This window comes from Passer domesticus, chromosome 5 (genome assembly GCF_036417665.1).
Source record: "Passer domesticus isolate bPasDom1 chromosome 5, bPasDom1.hap1, whole genome shotgun sequence".
NCBI lineage: Eukaryota > Metazoa > Chordata > Aves > Passeriformes > Passeridae > Passer > Passer domesticus.
Genome location: NC_087478.1, coordinates 76,296,403 through 76,314,454, shown reverse-complemented (window position 1 = coordinate 76,314,454; position 18,052 = coordinate 76,296,403). Strand labels below are relative to the sequence as shown.

Here is an 18,052-nt window from a genome sequence, read left to right as displayed (position 1 = left end):
AGGCACAAGCTGGTATGAAGATAGAGATCAAATTTTGAAAGGTGCTTGTCCTCTCTTTGATTTCTTTGAGAGTTAAAAGCCTAAAAACTTCAGATTTCAATCTTGCAGTGGTATATAAAAAGCAACACTGGCAGCTCCAAACATTCAGAAATGCAAGACCAAGACCCTTCCCACACACACACATGAACAGAAATGAGCTTGAAAACTTTAAGATGTGAGCAAAATACTTACAGGATGGCTACTGTAAAGAAATTGAACTTTTGAGCTTCTCTCTACCACCAGATGAGATAAAAACTTTTCTTTGTTTAAAATGAAAGTTTAATGTTTGCTGACAAAAGCTGAGCCTGCATCTGAAAAGTATTCACCACTGTAAGATCTGTGATGAAACCATGACGGCTACCAGCAATAAAATCCTCAGAGATTTAAAATCCCAGCATTTTAAATAAGGGCTTTGGTCTGGCTATGACACTTGGGTTAAATCACAAGCAGTAAAATATTTGTTTCATCTCATTCTAATCCCTGTTTGTAAACAGAAAATCACAGAATCATCAAGGTTGGAAGGGGCCTTTAAGACTTTCCAGTCCCCAGTGATCAACCCATCACTGCCACTGTAACCCATAAATCATTAAACTATTTCAACCAAAACATAATGGGACAACTTGGAGTATCTCCCCAAGCAGCTCCTGGAATTGCAATAACAGGATATCTGAGTCCACACCAACCAGGACAGAACACTTGCTGGAAATACAGCCATGTCCAAAGTAAATGTGATTTTTCCACTAATTTCACCTCAATAACCAAGAATTGCAATGAAAAAAAAAAATTAAAATGTAAAATAAAAAAACCCAGAAGGTCTCGCTGATGTCTGTAAACTACAGTAGGGAAACCATGTGGCAAATGTCTGAAAATGAAAGGCAGTGCTTTGGGTGTGCACAACAAGAACCCCACTGCCCAGTCACTCCAGAGCTGATTTTGAGGTCATGCTGCCCCTTTGCAGAAGGGCAGCTCCGCCACAGAAAGGGGGGAGGGTGTGGAGGGTGTGAGGGGAGTCATGGAAGCACTACTCCCATGACAAACACAAGCCAAAATTTCTCCAAATGAATTTAGGGTGATCAGTGAACCATGGAAGAAATTGTTCTGTTCCTAGTCCTGCCAAAAACTCAGATTAGAGATGCTTCCTTCTGGAACTGACCCTGAAAGTCCAGAGAGAAGTAAAAGCTGATTCTATTCTCACCAACCTCTCACTCATGCCCTTACATCTCATCAGAATTCCCAGCAATTCTGCAACTTGTGCCAGTAGGGGACAGGATGATAATTCCACAGGAGTGTCTCTAAAAGCAAACCAATAAATTCAGTAGAAAGAATAACTAAACTCACTATGATTAACCAACACATTAAATTCTAATGATCAAATAGCTTGGACCAATATTTACTAGCACCTGCTGTTGAGTTTATCAGAATACAGAACTCTTTGTGCATGGAGGAGATAGTCTGTTATCACACTGCAGCTTGTCTTTCACACCACATGCACCACTTGCTACACAACTGAAGCACAGCTTCGCAATTTTATTCAGCTGGTCTGCCACAAAAAATCAATTTAAAAACTGCATTATTGTAACTTGTGGATATGGATCCCTTGTCACTTCATACAAGTACTATTTCTTCACATTTAAGGTACAATTTTAGTAGGTGCTTTCCTTTTCTTCCCCCCACCCACCCCCCCAGCCTTCTCTCTCCTGTATTATTTCAATCTACTAAAGTTTTCCTATCTGCTTCTCAACACTTTTTGTCATCCTTCTTGCATTCTAAGACAGGTTGTACATTTTCAGACCCTGTTCAGTTGCTGGAGAGGCACAGCCTTGCTTTATGTGAAGGGAAGAATCGCTTCAGGTACCATGGAAGGGGTTTAAAGACATTTTGTTGCCTTCCCTGATTCTCCATTACTCAACAACATAGCATGAATGCTAAATAGAAACTTCAAAAACTGGCTTTCTAAGGTACTCAGTTCCAGACAGATAGTTTCATACCGTCAGCAGGTGAGACATGAGCCTCCTTGAGCACCGAGCATCCTCTGCAGTGAGGAGGTGTTTATACCTTGCTGGTTCCCTTGATGGTTATACCATCTTGTATTGCCTCTGCTCCCCTATCACCTACTCATCTACCTGGCCCTGTTTTGTAAGAGCTACAGCTCAACTCCATGCTAAGGCCATTGTCAAGACTCTGCCAGCCTTTCCCTTCCAAACTCTTTTTCCAAATCTGAAAGTTCTATTTCAGACTTCTCAGAGCTGAAAACATGGGAAGCTTTATTGATCCTGTGATACTTCCACCAAATATTAACTTTATCTGTATTTTGAAAAATGCACTTCAGCACAGTTCTGGCTTTCACACACACTCAGCAAGGCAGAGTCTGTGCCTTTTTCAGTTTCCAGCCAGGACAGTCACCTGAAGGCTGCTTGAACTTGCACCACAGCCTGAAAGTCAGGGAGAAGCAGAGTATCAAAGTGACATATTATGATGACATTTTTGTCATAATTCCTTAGCTTGATAGAAAGTCAGCCAATCTTGAGGCAACATCTCAGAATCCTCTGACTTCATTCTGTGCTCTCAGAGAACCACAGTGCTGAGTGCAGAATAATAAATAAGCAAGATGCTCTGATAAGGGATGTCCTAGTAGGCAGGTTGCACAGGCTGGAGAGTTTGTGTGAGGGGCAAGACCTGATGCCAGATGGGAATGGGACTTAGTCCCTGTTATGATGCTGTTGACATATTTACAGGAACTAAAAGTAACAGAGTAACACAGGTATTTCTTTGTAATATAAGATTACATTTGCAAAACAAATACTGTTAACTGAAAGCTGTGTGGTGATGGGGAATTCCTCATTCATCCTAATACACTGTCTAAGATAACAAGGCTAATAAGAAATCAATTTTAAGTCAATAATATCCACTCTTCCTACCATTTGCTTCTATTTCACCCAGCTCAAGCACTGACAAATCAATTTCCAGTCACTGATATGCTGTTATAAAGCTGCTGGACACTGGAATAGAGCACTAAAGCCATGCAAAGATATGTTTGTGTTCGAGGGTCCCAGGATGAAGGAAGAGATGAGAATTTTGACTCCGTGTTTCAGAAGGCTGATTCATTATATCATTATATTATATTAAATTAAAATGCTATACTAAAACTATACTTAAAAATAGAGAAAAAATCCATCAGAAGCCTGGAAAGAAATAGAAAAGAATAGAATAACAAAAGCTCGTGACTCTCAGAGTCCACACAACTGAACCATGATTGGTCATTAAGAAGAAACATCTCACATGGACCAATCAAAGACACTCTTGTTAGTAAACAATGTCCAGGCAACATTCCACAGCCATCAGATAGTTATTGTTTACATTTCTTTTCTGAAGCTTCTCAACTAAAATAAGAAAAAAATCTTAGAAAAAGATTTTCATAAAAATGTCATAGTGACACAAAGACATGCCAATTCTGGCAGTTAGTGACATTTCAGTTCCAAAAGATCATGATATAAGAAAAAAGGCAAACAAAGTCTTGATTCTAAACACACAATCACTTTGAAATAATTTGAGTAATACCTACCCATGTCTCACTCATGCCCATTTTTGAGGACTAATACAGCTCAAGAAGGAATTCTGAGATTGCTGACCCAAATTTTCTCCCCTAGCATTTGGCTTGCATGGGTAAAATTACTGTTGTCAACAGGGCCATTCCTAATTTAATAAAATCAAAACCAGAACCATGCATTCTGTTATGGTGCTAAGAAAACTGTGCTTAAGCAGTGAAGAGGTCACATATGGTGTGTGGCAAACTGTAAAAAAAGACAAAGCCAACTCCTAATTTTTAAAGGTCGTGAAATCATGGCAATATGTATTTATAATTGCTGGTGCCACTGAAGGGCTCCTGAAGATCTGCACTGACATTTGACAGGTGACTTTGAAGCCTTGAAAGTCCAGAAGTTATTCAGCTATTACAGTCATTCACAAGAGTGCAGCTGGACTTTTATTTGCCCAAGCATTACAACCAACACACCAACAGCTTTATCACTTTTGTAACAGGGACAAGTCACAACTTCCAAGTTGCCAGTGTGACTACCTGAGTGCCTTAACCAAAGCATCTACTGAGTGGAGCAGCACACCTCAGTTTTGAGAGGCAGAAAATGCAGAAAACACTAACTACTGTGACACACTGTTCAAGGGAATCCCTTCCTTATCTTTGATCTCTCAGAAATATGAGTTTGATTTCAGTACTTGGGATCCTTCTTTAAAAAATGCCAATAAACAGAATGAAGCAGTCAAAGCCATGTGTGACTCCTTGCTGAAGATGAAGAGAATGCCTTCCCCAAGAGTCAGATAATGACCACAGTGCACACAAGGCTGCAGGAAGAATCCAAGAATCCTGGTTCCCACCCCACACTCTACTGCTTAAACAGCATTTTCCATAAGCAATTGAGAACAGAAGATTTAAAGCATTCCAGCTGCAGCTCTACAAGCACAAGTCCTGGTTAGAGTGGAAAGTAAAATCAGCAAAACATTGCACAATTGAAACTCACAGCAAAGCCCTCATCTCTCAACCTCGTGGTTGTATTTCCTTGACATCTGAGAGGTTACTTTCATAGGGGATGACTCAGGGAAAATAATATTCTATGGAACAGAATTTGTAAAGTCAAGGTTATTGATCCCAAAACAGTCTCAAGAAAATCAAATGGGCTTCTAAGTGATCATCAGCTCCTGGAATACTACACCTCACAATGCCTGCAAGATTCCTTAGAGTTACAAAACCTCCTGCAGCAGCTGAGCATCATGGTGAAGTATCAAGGTCTCCAGTGTATCTGCTCAAGTCCTTCTACCACCAGTCTGCTTGGAATAAGCTGCACAACCAGCAGTGGTAATTATCAGTGATACATGTATATAGTCTTACTCCACACAAATTACCAAGTGTCTTTTGTTGAAAAAAAAAAAAAACAACAACCTCTCTCTCTTGACGTTCATTTGCTCATTTGCATTTAATTTTTACATTTAATTATCACCAGTAGGTGAAATTAAGTGTTTTCTTAAAATACAAGAGAAAAAGACATTGTAGTACTTTTAAAAAGAAACTACCAGCTCTAAAAGACACTATTTGAGCATAAATATTTGTTTTTGCTGAGTAAGAACTGCTTTGATCTCTTTGCTGCAGTTAATGGATACATGTCTGAGCAGGAAGGGGTGGGGGAGAGGGAGGAATCAAAACCAAAAGACAAACAGCCTGAAATTCTAACAAACGTCTCAGAAAAACATTTTTCCTATACTTACTCTTTCCACACTGGTCCTGAAAACAAAACTCCAGTTTTCAAGGCCAAGAACACCTGGGGGGGACTTCAGAGGCAAACTGTCTATCTTCTTGAAGTTCCATTTCACAGCATTAAACCAATGTGTAATATTAAGTAAGCCATACAAAACCCCCTCCAAATCTATTCCCCTCATTAAACCACTACAGAAACCAACCACTGGTACATTCCACTAATCTTTATGAATGTACACAAAAAGGCTGAGTCTTGATACAAAGTTTGCTGAGATTTTCCCCCTGTAAAAATTGCAGGGCTGGAGCCTCAGTTATCAGTGAAAATGCAGTTTGTAAGTTAAGAACATGCAGGTTTGGGCTCCTGGAGGGAACATGGCCCAGTAATCAGACTAAAGAACTGCCAGATTGCTCTGCCAGTGAATCCATTTAGCAGTTCTAGCCTAGCCTGTCTCTCCAGTGAGACAGTGCAGAAAAGGAAAGCTCTGTTTTAATAATCCTAATGCTCTGGGCAGTTAAGAGGATGCAGAAAAACATTGCTCTTTAACAAAGAGTTAGAGATTCTTTCAGTTTGGCTATTAATTAAACGAAGGAAAGTATTAGATGGGAATGGAGCTGTGGGGATGTGATTGGGAAGTTGGTATCTTCCAGACACCAAGTCAGTGGATGGACCATGACCACTGGGATGCTGCTGCACTGGCCTGATTTACTCTGGCTTCTGCTTCAAGTGGTCGTCAAAGCAAGTTCAGGCATGGTACATCATTATTATTTCATCAATTAAATGCACTATGCTCAGCTGGCAGCCAGTGGAGTCAGCTGTCACAGATGCATCCAAATCCAGGTCAGAGGGGGGCTTTGTTCTTTCAAAAAAAAAAAAAAGCCACTGTGGAATGAGATGTTCCATACTAATCAAAACAGAAATGGTGGAAAACCCAAAACTTTAATATCTAGCAGAAGTTGACCCAGGGGGGAAAATACCTTGCTTTTGACTCTTGTTATTTACTAGAAACACTTTATCTTTTTGGATTCAAGGAAACTTCCATTAGGAAAAATTCAATACTCAGCACCACTTCAGCAAAATGCTCTTGTTGCAACAGGCTCTGAAAAAATTCCAGGCATTTGAGGAATTTTTTTCTTCTCCAGATATCTTGTTTTGTTTTGAATGCAGGAGACAAAGGAACAATACTGCCCAGTCTCTGGAATGGCCTCTAAACCTCCAAAGCCACTGCTCCCAGCAGCTTTGCTCTCCCAGGGTGCTGATGCAGGTGCAGTGACCTCAGCAAACACAAATCACACGGGTTTTCTCCTCTGAAACAGCCACCCACAAAACTCCTTTACAAGCCATGTCACCACAACTGAAGAGTGACTCGGACTTTGCTGCTGTTTTTAAAGCACACCTTTCCTTGGCTCCCTAATCTGTTTGCAAACAACCTTGATCTTGCAGATGTGTTGAGTGATCAGTACTGCCAGCTGTTGAAATCACAGAGACTTTTTAAAGGAGTTTTGTGTATTTTGTGTTTCAGTTCTGTTAGCTCATACCAAGATACCCTCATTTGTTCCAAGCCATTATATGCATGGCTTTATACAACATTGATTGCAGGGGTGAGTGACAAATATGTTTTCTTTTCAGTGGGTATCAGCTGACAAATAACAACCAGTAATCTTGGCTGTCCATCTAAGACATAAGGATTTAGTCCCACTTTTTTCAGAAATTTATATTGGGAAGCAGTTAAAAAAGAAGAGGATATATCCTTTCTGGAATGACAGTCAATGAACTCAGACACCTTGCAGGAGGTGGAGAGCACAGACAGCAACACTGAACTAAGAGCCCAACCCACACAGCTGACAGGGCTCCATTTCATCATGAGAAGCAGCTCAATCTTCCCTGCAGAAGCAAAAGACACACCAGAGGCTCTGCTCAGCATTCTTGAGGAGTTCTGGACTGTTTTTTTCCCAAGCAGTAAGATAATTGATACTGAAAATGACAACAATCAATAATGGTTGCAAAGCTACTTACAAGCCATTCTCCATTCATACTGACCTGTCAGGATTATTAATAAAAGCATAAGTGCTCTGGCCCAGATCCCCTTTCAATCAATAGATTCCCAGCCATAACATGTTCTTTATCCTTTATTTCTCTTCTTTTGTATAAGAGATGGAATTGACTTCCTACAGAAAATGTGTGTCTACAAAAGCTTGTGATATGCTGGGCATCTCCCATGTTTAGAGGGAAAGTGGAGCATGCTGTAACAACTTGGGTGGAAGCCTTTCCTATGCAAGCATCTCAAAGCCTTTGCACATTAAAGCAGAGCTCCACTGTCCTCAGCAGCAGATGGGGACACAGAGGCCAGAGACCTGTAATGATTTACCCACAGTTATTGATGAGAAAATGTTTGGCTGTACATGTTTTGCTTGTGGCATTCTTCCAACCACAAGAACCACTGGAGAGCCCCACCTTTCCCATACATACAATGCACATTTGTCTTTGTGCTTAAGCAAAAGATTAACATGAGCTCTGCTCACAAAATTTGAGCATGTAATGATGTATGTGAAATCAGCATCTTCTACACTGCATTCCACAGAATAAGGGGTTATTCAACATGAATAGAATAGAATAGAATGTCATTCTTTTGGTTGAAAGGAACCTTTCACAGTCATCAAGTTCAACTACCCGACCAACACTTAAAGCATGCTATGAATGATGCTGTCCTAATGAGCATCCCTGTGCCACCTTGGTCCTGCCAGCACCAGGAGGGCCTGGGGAGCTGTGTCTGAGCCTGGAGGTGGCCCCACACACTGCATCTAGGAGACCTCACCTGAGACCAAGCCCCACGTCAGAGACACTGCACAAACTCACACCAGGCAGTCCATTGTTCCAAGGCCCTCCTTAGAAAGAAAATCCTGGCTGTTCATAGGAGATGATGCACAGGCAGGACAACAGACTGGAGGGCACACTGACTGAAGAGGCACTGAGATGACAGCATCCTGACTGTTTTTTCCTTCCACAGGAATTTTAGCCACTGACTGATTCCTCATCTGCCCACAAACACCCAGCATCCAATGGCTCTAAGCCTAACCTGCTGCTACAATTTACATCTCTTCTCCCTGCCTTCCCCTCAAAGCAGCAAGTACATCAAAAGCTGTGCTTCCTTTTGCACTTACACAATAACACACCACTGAAAACCTCCTGTGGCTATTGCAGCTGAGAAGGGTGCTGTAATAATCACAGACTACTGTCATTGGGCTGGCCATGCACAGATGTCAGAAATTAGCAAAAGCTAGATACAAAAGGCAGCAGTAAACAAAGAGATAAATCTTCAAGGGAAGTTGGGAGTTGTGGTCTCTGGAAAACAGCAATATTTCTACATAAAGTTTCCTAGCTGATCCAAACTTTTCTTGACCTCCCAAGGTAAGTTATAGCTCTTGGCATCTCTAGTGATGCCCCTGCTTTCCTCTCCTGGCAATCCATTTCAGCTCCTGACACCTATGGGAAGAGAGAAATACTGAGAAATATTTTCAAAACCTAACTGAAACTCAGTCCTCGGATTTCAGCAGCAGTCTGAATCACAAACCAGATGAAGGAAGCCTTGAGGAGAAGCATCCTTTTTAGGCAGTGTGTTTTCAAACAGCACTGCTGTCTTGAGCTGCCCCAGCTCTGCAAACCTTTCTCAGCCAGCTGGGCAACAAAGCATGATCTGACTAACATGCTGCTTCTGGCACAGATAATCCTGGACTGGAACACAGAATCATACAACATAGAATGTCCTGAGCTGGAAGGGACTCCCAAGGATCATTGTGTCCAGCTCCTGGCCCTGCTCAGGACACCCCAACCCTCCCATCATGTGTCTGAGAGTGTTGCCCAAACACTCCTTGAGCTCTGGCAGTCTTGGGGCTGTCACCAAACCCTGGGGAGCCTGTTCAGTGCCTGACCAGCCTCTGGCAGAAAAACATTTTCCTGATATCCAACCTAAACCTCCCCTGACCCAGCTGCAGCCATTCCCTCAGGTCCTGTCCCTGGCTACAGAGAGCAGAGCTGCAAAGTTACTACCCCTTAAAAAAAGACTCCAGAATGCTCAGATGTATTGGATTGACTGTTGGCCAAACACCAGTGCACTCAAAAAAATCATCTACTCATCCTCTTCTGCTCTAATTGAGCAGAGAAGGCATAAATATTGATTAAAAATTGAGCTCATGGGGTGAGATAAGGATATTTTAAGGGCAACAACAGGCCCAAAACTTAAAAAAAAAAGAACATTTTATTAAAATAATTAAAAGAAGAATGATAAGAACTAAAATAAACCTTACAACACCTTTCCTCCCCCCAGCCCCTCTTTCTTTCCCACCAACAATGTAAAGAGACAACACCTGGGAATTGAGTCATTCTACCACTTCTAAAAATAAGTCTTTCTTCAGTTCACTTAGGGAGAGGAGTCTCTTCTGCCATGCCCCAGGGAACAGTTTCTCATTGCTTTAATTTCATGGCTAAACAGCCCACCTGGCACCTGCTTGCATGTGGGATTCCTCCCATGCTCTGGAAGTCTTTCCACAACTACCATTCATGGCCATTTTGGATTAAGGGGTACAATTCTTAAGGATGAGCTGTTCTAACATAGAAGCAGAGTCCTGTTCTACCTCTGAAAGCAGAGGTTCTAAGTCAGATCACAGTTTTTTTAGCATCTACATTTTCCAGTTCTCACGGGCTGTGGGTGAACGCTGAATTCTCCTACAAACTTTATGAATTACAGAGAAACAGTCTGGTGTACTACAGCCTTCACCACAGTTTGCAAAAGAATTTCAGCTCTGAGGCCTGGAGTATCTCCTCTTCCTCCTCCCTCTCCAGTGACCTTGGTGTTTCCATGTTGTTCTCCTCACATGTCTTCACCTTTTTATTTTATCTGATTTGGGAGAGAATTGGGGTCTGTAGGTTCATCAGTTTTCAAGCTCTATTATCTGAAAAGACTTTACAGAGTTCTACAGCACTGAAAAGGTAAATCTCACCTGAGCTCTGCATGGGGGAACCGCCTCTTGCTGTTGGTGCTGTGATCCCTGCTGGGCCCTGGGATTGCTCCTGGTGCTGATCCCAGCCGTGTATCCCAGCTCACTGGGATCCAGCCTGGGGCAGTGCCTCCAAGGCAGGAAAAAAGGAACTTCCCACAGCTTTTCTTTCTTAAATATGATTCACAGAGGTGTGTCCAGCCTTTCTAATTGGCTTAGCTATTGGTTTCTCTGGGTCTGGATTGAAGGCACTTGGGATGGTAGTTTCATGTTCAGACTCAGGTGTTTATTATTTCTTATCAGTAAAACAGTCTCACTACTGTGAGCTCGGCAGCTTTTATTAGGAGGCACAAAATGGCCAACAATCTCTTGTCACAAGGTCTTTTAAGACTAAAATATCCAATTAAGAACTGACACCTGGATTATTTTCCCTTTTAACCCAATAACTGATCCCAAAGAGTCCACAATGCCGGCTTTTCTGCCCAATTACAGAGTGCCACCCAAACCCATGAAGAAGGAGGAGAAAGAAGCATGAAGAAGAAACTCAGGACAGCACCCTGTGCCCTCCATCTAGCTTCCATCCACAACATACTAAAAATCCCAAAACCTAAATTTCTCACCTAAGTGCTACATCTACACTGCTCTCTATAATCTATTTCACACCTTTGTGGATTCTAGTCTATGTTGAAGTCTAGGAAACTTTCTCTGTGAATGAGGATCAAAGTCAGAGCTCCCCTGGGGGTCAGGACACCCCAGAGCAGACAGAGAAATATTCCTGGTGCCCTGGGTTTCCACAATAACAGTGTGCCCATCCTCAGAGCCAACCTGCTGCTGGTCTTGCCAGGCACAGAGGAAGTTGCTAATACTCCTTACAGAAAAATCACTCCTGTGGCTGACATTTTCCCTCTTCACCAAAAAACAATTATTGCAAAACCAGTATATCAAGGCTTTACTGGAGATTCAGTACTGGCATTTCAAAACTGCAAATAACACAGTTCACTTTTCTTATTTTAAAATTAATTTTATTATTCATACAAAAATGTATTATTACACTTGTCTAGAAGTCAGTTCCTTCTAAAAGTACCTCACTGTATTATTTCAGACCATAATAACCCTGCGTGCTGATTTTTAATATAAATTAAGGTAACACTTAGACTGTAAGATCTTGGGACTAGACACAACCTTTTTTGATCTGTATTTCTGTAAAAATCAGGAGAAAGAATCTTGAGCTGTGACTGACATCCATAAGAATTGTCACAATTCCTAGGAAGTTACAAAAAGGAAGTAGTGACTTTGTGTTCCCATTTTCCTAAAGTGCCACTGCCAATGCTACTGCAGCTGTTGCAGGTGGTACAACCTTTCTTGTGCATTCTGGCATGGTGTGTGACGGAAAATCAGGTCACCTTTATTCCATCCTGAACTGATTGCACAAACACAAATATAAAAACAAGAAAGGACAAAAGCCCTCCTGTGTTTCGAAACAAACCAGGTCAACCAAAACTAGTGCTGCAAACAGGAAACTAGAAATCCCAACTGGATGGCTAAGGCCAGGCACAGCTTGAATACAGAGTTAAATATGGCTAAATGTTGCAATTCCATATTAACACATGCTTGATACACTTCCAAACTTTAATATTTTAACTCTATTTCTGTATATGCATAATAGCTATTGCTGGGATAATTACAATCACCCAGTAATGCTTTAGTGATTTTGAAATAAGCACAATATTATAACATAAATGAACTTGAAGTGGAAAGCACTAACATAATTAACCTGCATGAACACACTGAATTTTGTGTCATTCAATAGACACCCTCAACCTCTAGCATTAGTTAAGTAGCCCTACACATGCACCCAAGATGGTAAAGGATAAAACAAATATCCTGTCAGTGCCTCATTTGATTTGTGTCTAGAAAAAGAAAACATCTACTGGCTCAGAGTTTAACTGCTCCATTTTTTTTTGAATTTCACTTCAAACTATGCAAATGATAGTCTCAAATCAGAATATTCTGTCTTTTGTCAAATTATTCAACTCCTCACATATTCTTTTTAACATAAATGAATTGCCTAGTGCCCATTATTTTTTTCAAAAGTAAAACAAAATTGAAACTCAATTTTAAAAAGAGCTGTTCCAAACTTTTAAAAGAAGCACACATACAATATATATGAAAATTGAAATATTGAATATTAAACACAGAACTGAACTAAAAATGCACACTAAATGTTCAATAAAATGGCTTCAAGGAAGCAACTTTTTCTCCTGGGTGAGGATACTCTGGTGACTACATTTAGTTAAGGACTTCTGTGGGTTTCCTGGGAAAATAATGGACTCCAATCCCAGTTATTCCTGATGAAAAGACAAAGTCAGAAGATAGCATTAAAGGCACATTATCTGCCTGCTCCAGCTGTGATTATTACTTGTAGAACATCAGCTTTAACAAGAAATCCATTTGAAATCACTAGATTTGTTTCATTAGTGTTTGTTCTGGGCTAAGTCCTATGATTCCTGCATCCCTCTTGCTCCTAATTGCATCAGAAAGGCGGCTGTGGAAGAGGAGACACGGGTGTTACAATCCCTGACAAACAGCTTGGGTGATCCATGGGGTTCCATTAATGCATGGAAACAGCTTTCCTGAAGATGGGTCAAATTAAAGACTCATTCAAAAGTGCCTGTTTCTTACCAGAGAAGTCTCTTGGATATAAAAGGCACTTTAAAAACAAAAAATTCAATAGCATTCATTTATCAGTCTTCCATATACTTATATAAATACATATTTTTAGTATTTTTGTAGTTATTTACATGTTTTCAGGCATATATTTAATTTTGTTTGCCAAGGAGCTCTCTCCACACATTCTGTTGTCCAGCACTGCAGTCAGCCTCCCTTATGCACACCAGACAGGAATGGGGCATGACTGCAGTGCTGGGGCCACTAAAACCCAAAGCTTCTGCAGATCATCCTCACACCACGCTGCTGGCAGAACCTGAAGACAAGAACACAGCTATTACAATATTTCAGCCACTGAAACATATTTAGTTTCATCTCTTTCCAGAATCCAAAGGGCCAGCAGAAACCATCATGGGCTGAATGTTTCCCAAGTAAAGCCAGGGCAAGGTTTTGCACCTGTGCACACAAAGGAAGACCTGAGAAGAGGAGCATAAAGACATTAACAAGGCATTCAGAGCTCTGACAAAGAACCCAGAGCACCAGGAGAACTCTGACTAGACCCTGCCACTTTGGGAAGTGGAGGATAGTTGGCTGGGGTGTACTGAATGGCACCCATGGGTGCAATGGCACCCAAGCACTAACCTTGCCAGCAAATTCGAGGAGCTGGCCTCTGCTCACTTGACAGCAGAAATATCCTGGGTCTTACTGACACAACTGAATTCCTAAAATAAAAGCCAGCCTGCATGGCTACATTTTGGAAAAAGACACAGGGTTTGTGATGGTTGGTGGTACTCCTCTGCTAAATTTTTACTTTAGCCAAAACAAAAAGACAAAACACAAAATGCTGCCATGACATGGCGTGACTCTTACTTGCTCCCCTCTGCAGCTGGTACCAAAGAAACAGAACAGGAGCTGAGATCCTCTTTGCTGTCAGTAAATAAAAGCACTATCTTTTGAGATGATTGTCCTACATCAGGACTGGATTATTTTAATGAAACAAGACTCAGATAGAAAAAGGTACCTAACAACTACCCTCCTTATGTCTCAGGGCTGCCTTAGAGCAGATGAAACTCTGATAGAAGTTTAGAGGGTTTCACACAGGATCCTCAAGCACTTTCTACACCTTGCATACAGCAAAGGGAGAGATGCAGTCTGTGGGAAAGCTGTAGGAAGGCACGTGCCAGTGCACCACTCCACACTGACACCAGGGTTACTGTCACTTTAACAAGCTTCTACTGTAGTGCTATTATCATTCAAAGCTCCTTATCATGCCAAGTGCAAATATTATGACTAGCTGAACATCTAGAGTAATCATTGCTGTAACTGTGTTCCTGTACTTGTGTTTAACATTGAGGGCTGCTGCTGTCACCAGGCTATGAAAACCAAACTGGCATTAACATCAGCGCTGGGGATTTGCATACAGCTGACAGGAGCAGAGCCTGGCACGCTGCTGGCTGTGCAGAACGCAGGCTCTGCCAAGGGAATGTCTGCCCACAGTGGCCAGGACAGAGGGATCCTCAGCAGCTGCCACTGAGACAGCCCATGGAGCAAAGAGGGGCACAGCAAACAGGCACTGTGCAAAACCCTGCAAAGACAGAAATTGTCTTGTGGTTGCTCCACCCCACAGAATCCAAGCTGAAACACCAACATGTCTGGGGCTCTTTCAGGTGGGAAGCAAGGAAGCTTTGAGGATGGGCCCCTATCAGATGGCACCTACAACTAATGCTGCCTGGGAAGATCTGACAATACACAACCAGCAGCCAGATGCTCAAAGGTGAAGTGCAGGTTCAAATTTTCTTGGGAATATCTACCAATTGGGCTTTGGTAGATTTTCATAGCATGAAAGCTTCCAAGTTGTATTTAGTCACAGCAGACTGACACTGGCTCACCCTTGTGAGGTGACTCTGGACTCAAGGTAAGGGGTGCTGTGCTTGCTCCTGACACGAAGCTTCATCTTCCAGAGTGGCCAAGGGTTCCCTCTGATATGAGCAGGGGAAAGTGCTGGGCGTTCCTGAAAAACTCTCCATTGATTTCTCAGTGCCTCAATGTGTAAAATATTAACATCCTACTGCCTACTGCAAAGTTAGACAAGCTGGGAAAGGAAAAGAAAGTACAGTAACTGCAGGGGGCCCCAACTATTTCTGTAACAAAAGCAGTGCAAAACAGTCCTAAACATGCAGAGGTCTCATTATTACTGTTCAAATGGTGAAGCATTGCAGAGGCTTGTGCAAAATTGATGGCAGAGTTAAATGCACCAGTTTACATCAGAGGCAAACCCACTGTCATTAACTGGGCTCTGCTCCCAAATGTGGATTGCTGCAGTTCCATTTTTTTACAGAACAAAGGAAGCAGAATGTTCTATTAACTAATATTTAGTAGGATCACGAAAATCTATATAATGGGCACATGATCACTTGGGGAACACCTTCCATTGCTGACAGCAGTGTGTTACTACAGCTACGTGGATTTTCAGGAACTTGCTCTTTAGGAGGAAAAGGGCACACAGAGAAAGAGCTGGACTGGAACTGGGAGGAAGGAGCATGTGCATCCTGGATATCTGTAACAGAATATGGGCTCTGCCACACAAACACTTGTTTTTGCTGGATTGTTTCAATCTTGCTTTTCACTGGCACTAAATTCATCAATATGAATGGACAAAGTCAAGAGCCCTCAGCAGCAGCACTAATTAATTTTTTTTTCAGAGATATTAAATCCTAAATCAGATTTTTCAAATTGCTACTTGGATCACTTGTGCTGGCACCAAACAATCTGAATTATTCATAACAATGGTGCTAATCAAATTCTGAAAACCCTGGTGACCCCCTGCTCTTGCCTGATAACTGGGAAGCAGTACTAGAGAGGGCAGGAGGTTGCAAGATTAAAGTTAAAGAGGTTCAGGAGGAAATAGAAGCCAGTGATGCTTTATGTGGCTACATTGTGCTAAGAAAGTAAGGCAGCAGATAGGCTCTCCTACAAAAGGAGAGGGAATTTGCAGAAGTTTTGAGTGCACAACATCCAGAAAGGAATTGCCAAGGTACAATACATAAAACACAGTTATATTTTGTTAACATTTTTATATAGACAAATCTTTGGGGTATGTAGTTGGATATTTACAGTGCTAAAACACAACTGCATAATTTCCAATGACTTTGGGCACATAATTCTGAGTACAGCAGTAACAAGTTCTAAAAAACAGTTACCATTACTGTATTTGCTATCCATGAAGAATAGCACATGTCTACTCCAAGAGGAAAGGTCAGGCACTTCTAGGGAATTTTTCATTTGCATATGAATAGACAAAGCTGCCCTGACTACAAGCTCCTTTCCATTTCCTAATACAGCTGCACACAGGCACCATAACATACCTGGCTGCACCCCTTTATGTCCATGGTCATTTGGTCTGTCATATCACACAGGGTGACCTAGCAAAGGACACTGGGTGTCAAACAATACTAGAAAGTGCAAGGGAAAGAAAACTGTCTCTTTTAAATACAGGCAACATTCCATTCCATCTAGAAGGGCACTCTAAATCAGAATTTCCTAACTATGATAGTAATTGAAATTCAACAGGACAAGCATTGTATAATGAACATCATTATGTATGTTTTATATAAACATATATATATATAAACATATATATATAATCTTTGTATATAAAAATTAGATCTAACAAGACACTTGTCATACATTGCACAACCACCACATGATTTTTCAAAACAGACTTATTGAGGGTGACCAGCTGTATAAGAGACAGTGTGACCTGTAATACTGTAGTTACACAAACATTACCAGCTTCAAAAACCAGTGAAATTATCTATTACAAGGACAAATGGTGACTAACTGTGATAAACTAAACTACAGCAGCAAAGGGAAAACTGTTCTTTTTTTAAGTGAGCCATGCTCTATATTTGACAGCAGCTTTTGTCTAGATGGGCTGAGAGTTTTGCTTTTGATTAGCTGTCACAGGCAACAGCTATCTGGGGTAGTTATGCTCATATCCATTTACTTCCTCTTGGCAAAAGAGTTAGAAGCATCAGTGGGGATGTAGAATAAAGGTTTTATATTTTAAAATTACATACTTTAAAATAACTCAGTTGGAGGTCTCTATTTTAAGGATGTTCTGTAAATCAGTTTCAAAGACAAAAATTTGCAGGGCTGCTAAAGCTCTGTTGTGCTCAGGATGAAATCCCATACATATATACATAGAGATTACATACCAACAACACATGTCTGTACACAGAGTTAATAATCAAACAAAACAGTGCAAATTTAAATTCAGACTTCGGTTGTTAAGATTCCATCCTGAGTGCTAGAGGTAGTGCTGTCATTTGGCCAAGTAACCAATAAAAGATGTAGCTGTGAAGTTGGGCTCTGAGCTGATTTGGTTTCCCCAGGCTTTCTGATAGCTTCCTGCAACAAATGCAGCAGGTCAGGACAGGCCCTTAATGCAACATTCTCATCAGTGCAAGAAACCAAGTAATGGTTTCTAAAAACACAGTTTTTAAAAGCTTGCTATAAAGCTGTCCTAATTTAATTTTTAGGCATGTCACTATTTTTTTTCATTAATGAAAACTCATGGTCTTAGGTTTCATAGCTTTCAAAGAAACAGTTGCCAGCGTTGATTGCTATAAATGTACACTGTCAGCATGACACCATTATCACCTTTTTTTAAATTACTATTAGGGAGTTCACTCCATCTCTAGCATATATCCCAAGACAATCAGTTTAATGGCCTATGCAGGTGACCTGCCAAAAATCAAGATAAATAGAGCATGACAGCTAGAAGGTTACTTTATGTCTCTTCTAGAGCCTTTTTTAAAGTTACATTTAATTCTGAAATTCCAATTTTTTCATATTCAAAGCTCTGATTAATTTCACTTATTCTTTTTCTCTTTCACTTAAATTTCCTGTTTCAGGTGACCAATGAATTTGCCACCTTCTATAATCCCAGGCTTTCTGTGGACTGTTGTCATGACATTGTAGTTTACATACAAAAGCTCCAAGGAAGCCATGGATTCACAGATGGCTTTCCACTCATTATGACAACCAGCTCACTTTGTAAGTATTAAGCTGTAAGTAAAAAGTGTAAGC

General features: G+C 41.0%; 1 protein-coding gene and 1 long non-coding RNA gene across 11 annotated transcripts in view; both read right to left on the bottom strand.

The window, feature by feature from the left end:
- The window catches only part of PHF21B (PHD finger protein 21B), a 152,531-nt gene that overhangs the window by 112,573 nt on the left and 21,906 nt on the right, over nt 1–18,052 (bottom strand). For 2 of the 10 annotated variants that reach the window (XM_064421175.1, XM_064421173.1), the window contains exon 4: nt 16,327–16,383. The exons of the other annotated variants lie outside the window; for them this stretch is intronic. In XM_064421175.1, the coding sequence (XP_064277245.1) occupies nt 16,327–16,383 (57 nt within the window). The remainder of the gene's footprint in view (nt 1–16,326; nt 16,384–18,052) is intronic. 10 annotated transcript variants of the gene reach the window in all.
- LOC135301041 (uncharacterized) lies at nt 9,537–10,419 on the bottom strand. The gene is made up of 2 exons (XR_010362797.1): nt 10,298–10,419; nt 9,537–10,217 (listed from the first exon to the last, which is right to left on the bottom strand). It is a non-coding gene; the product is annotated as an uncharacterized LOC135301041 (long non-coding RNA).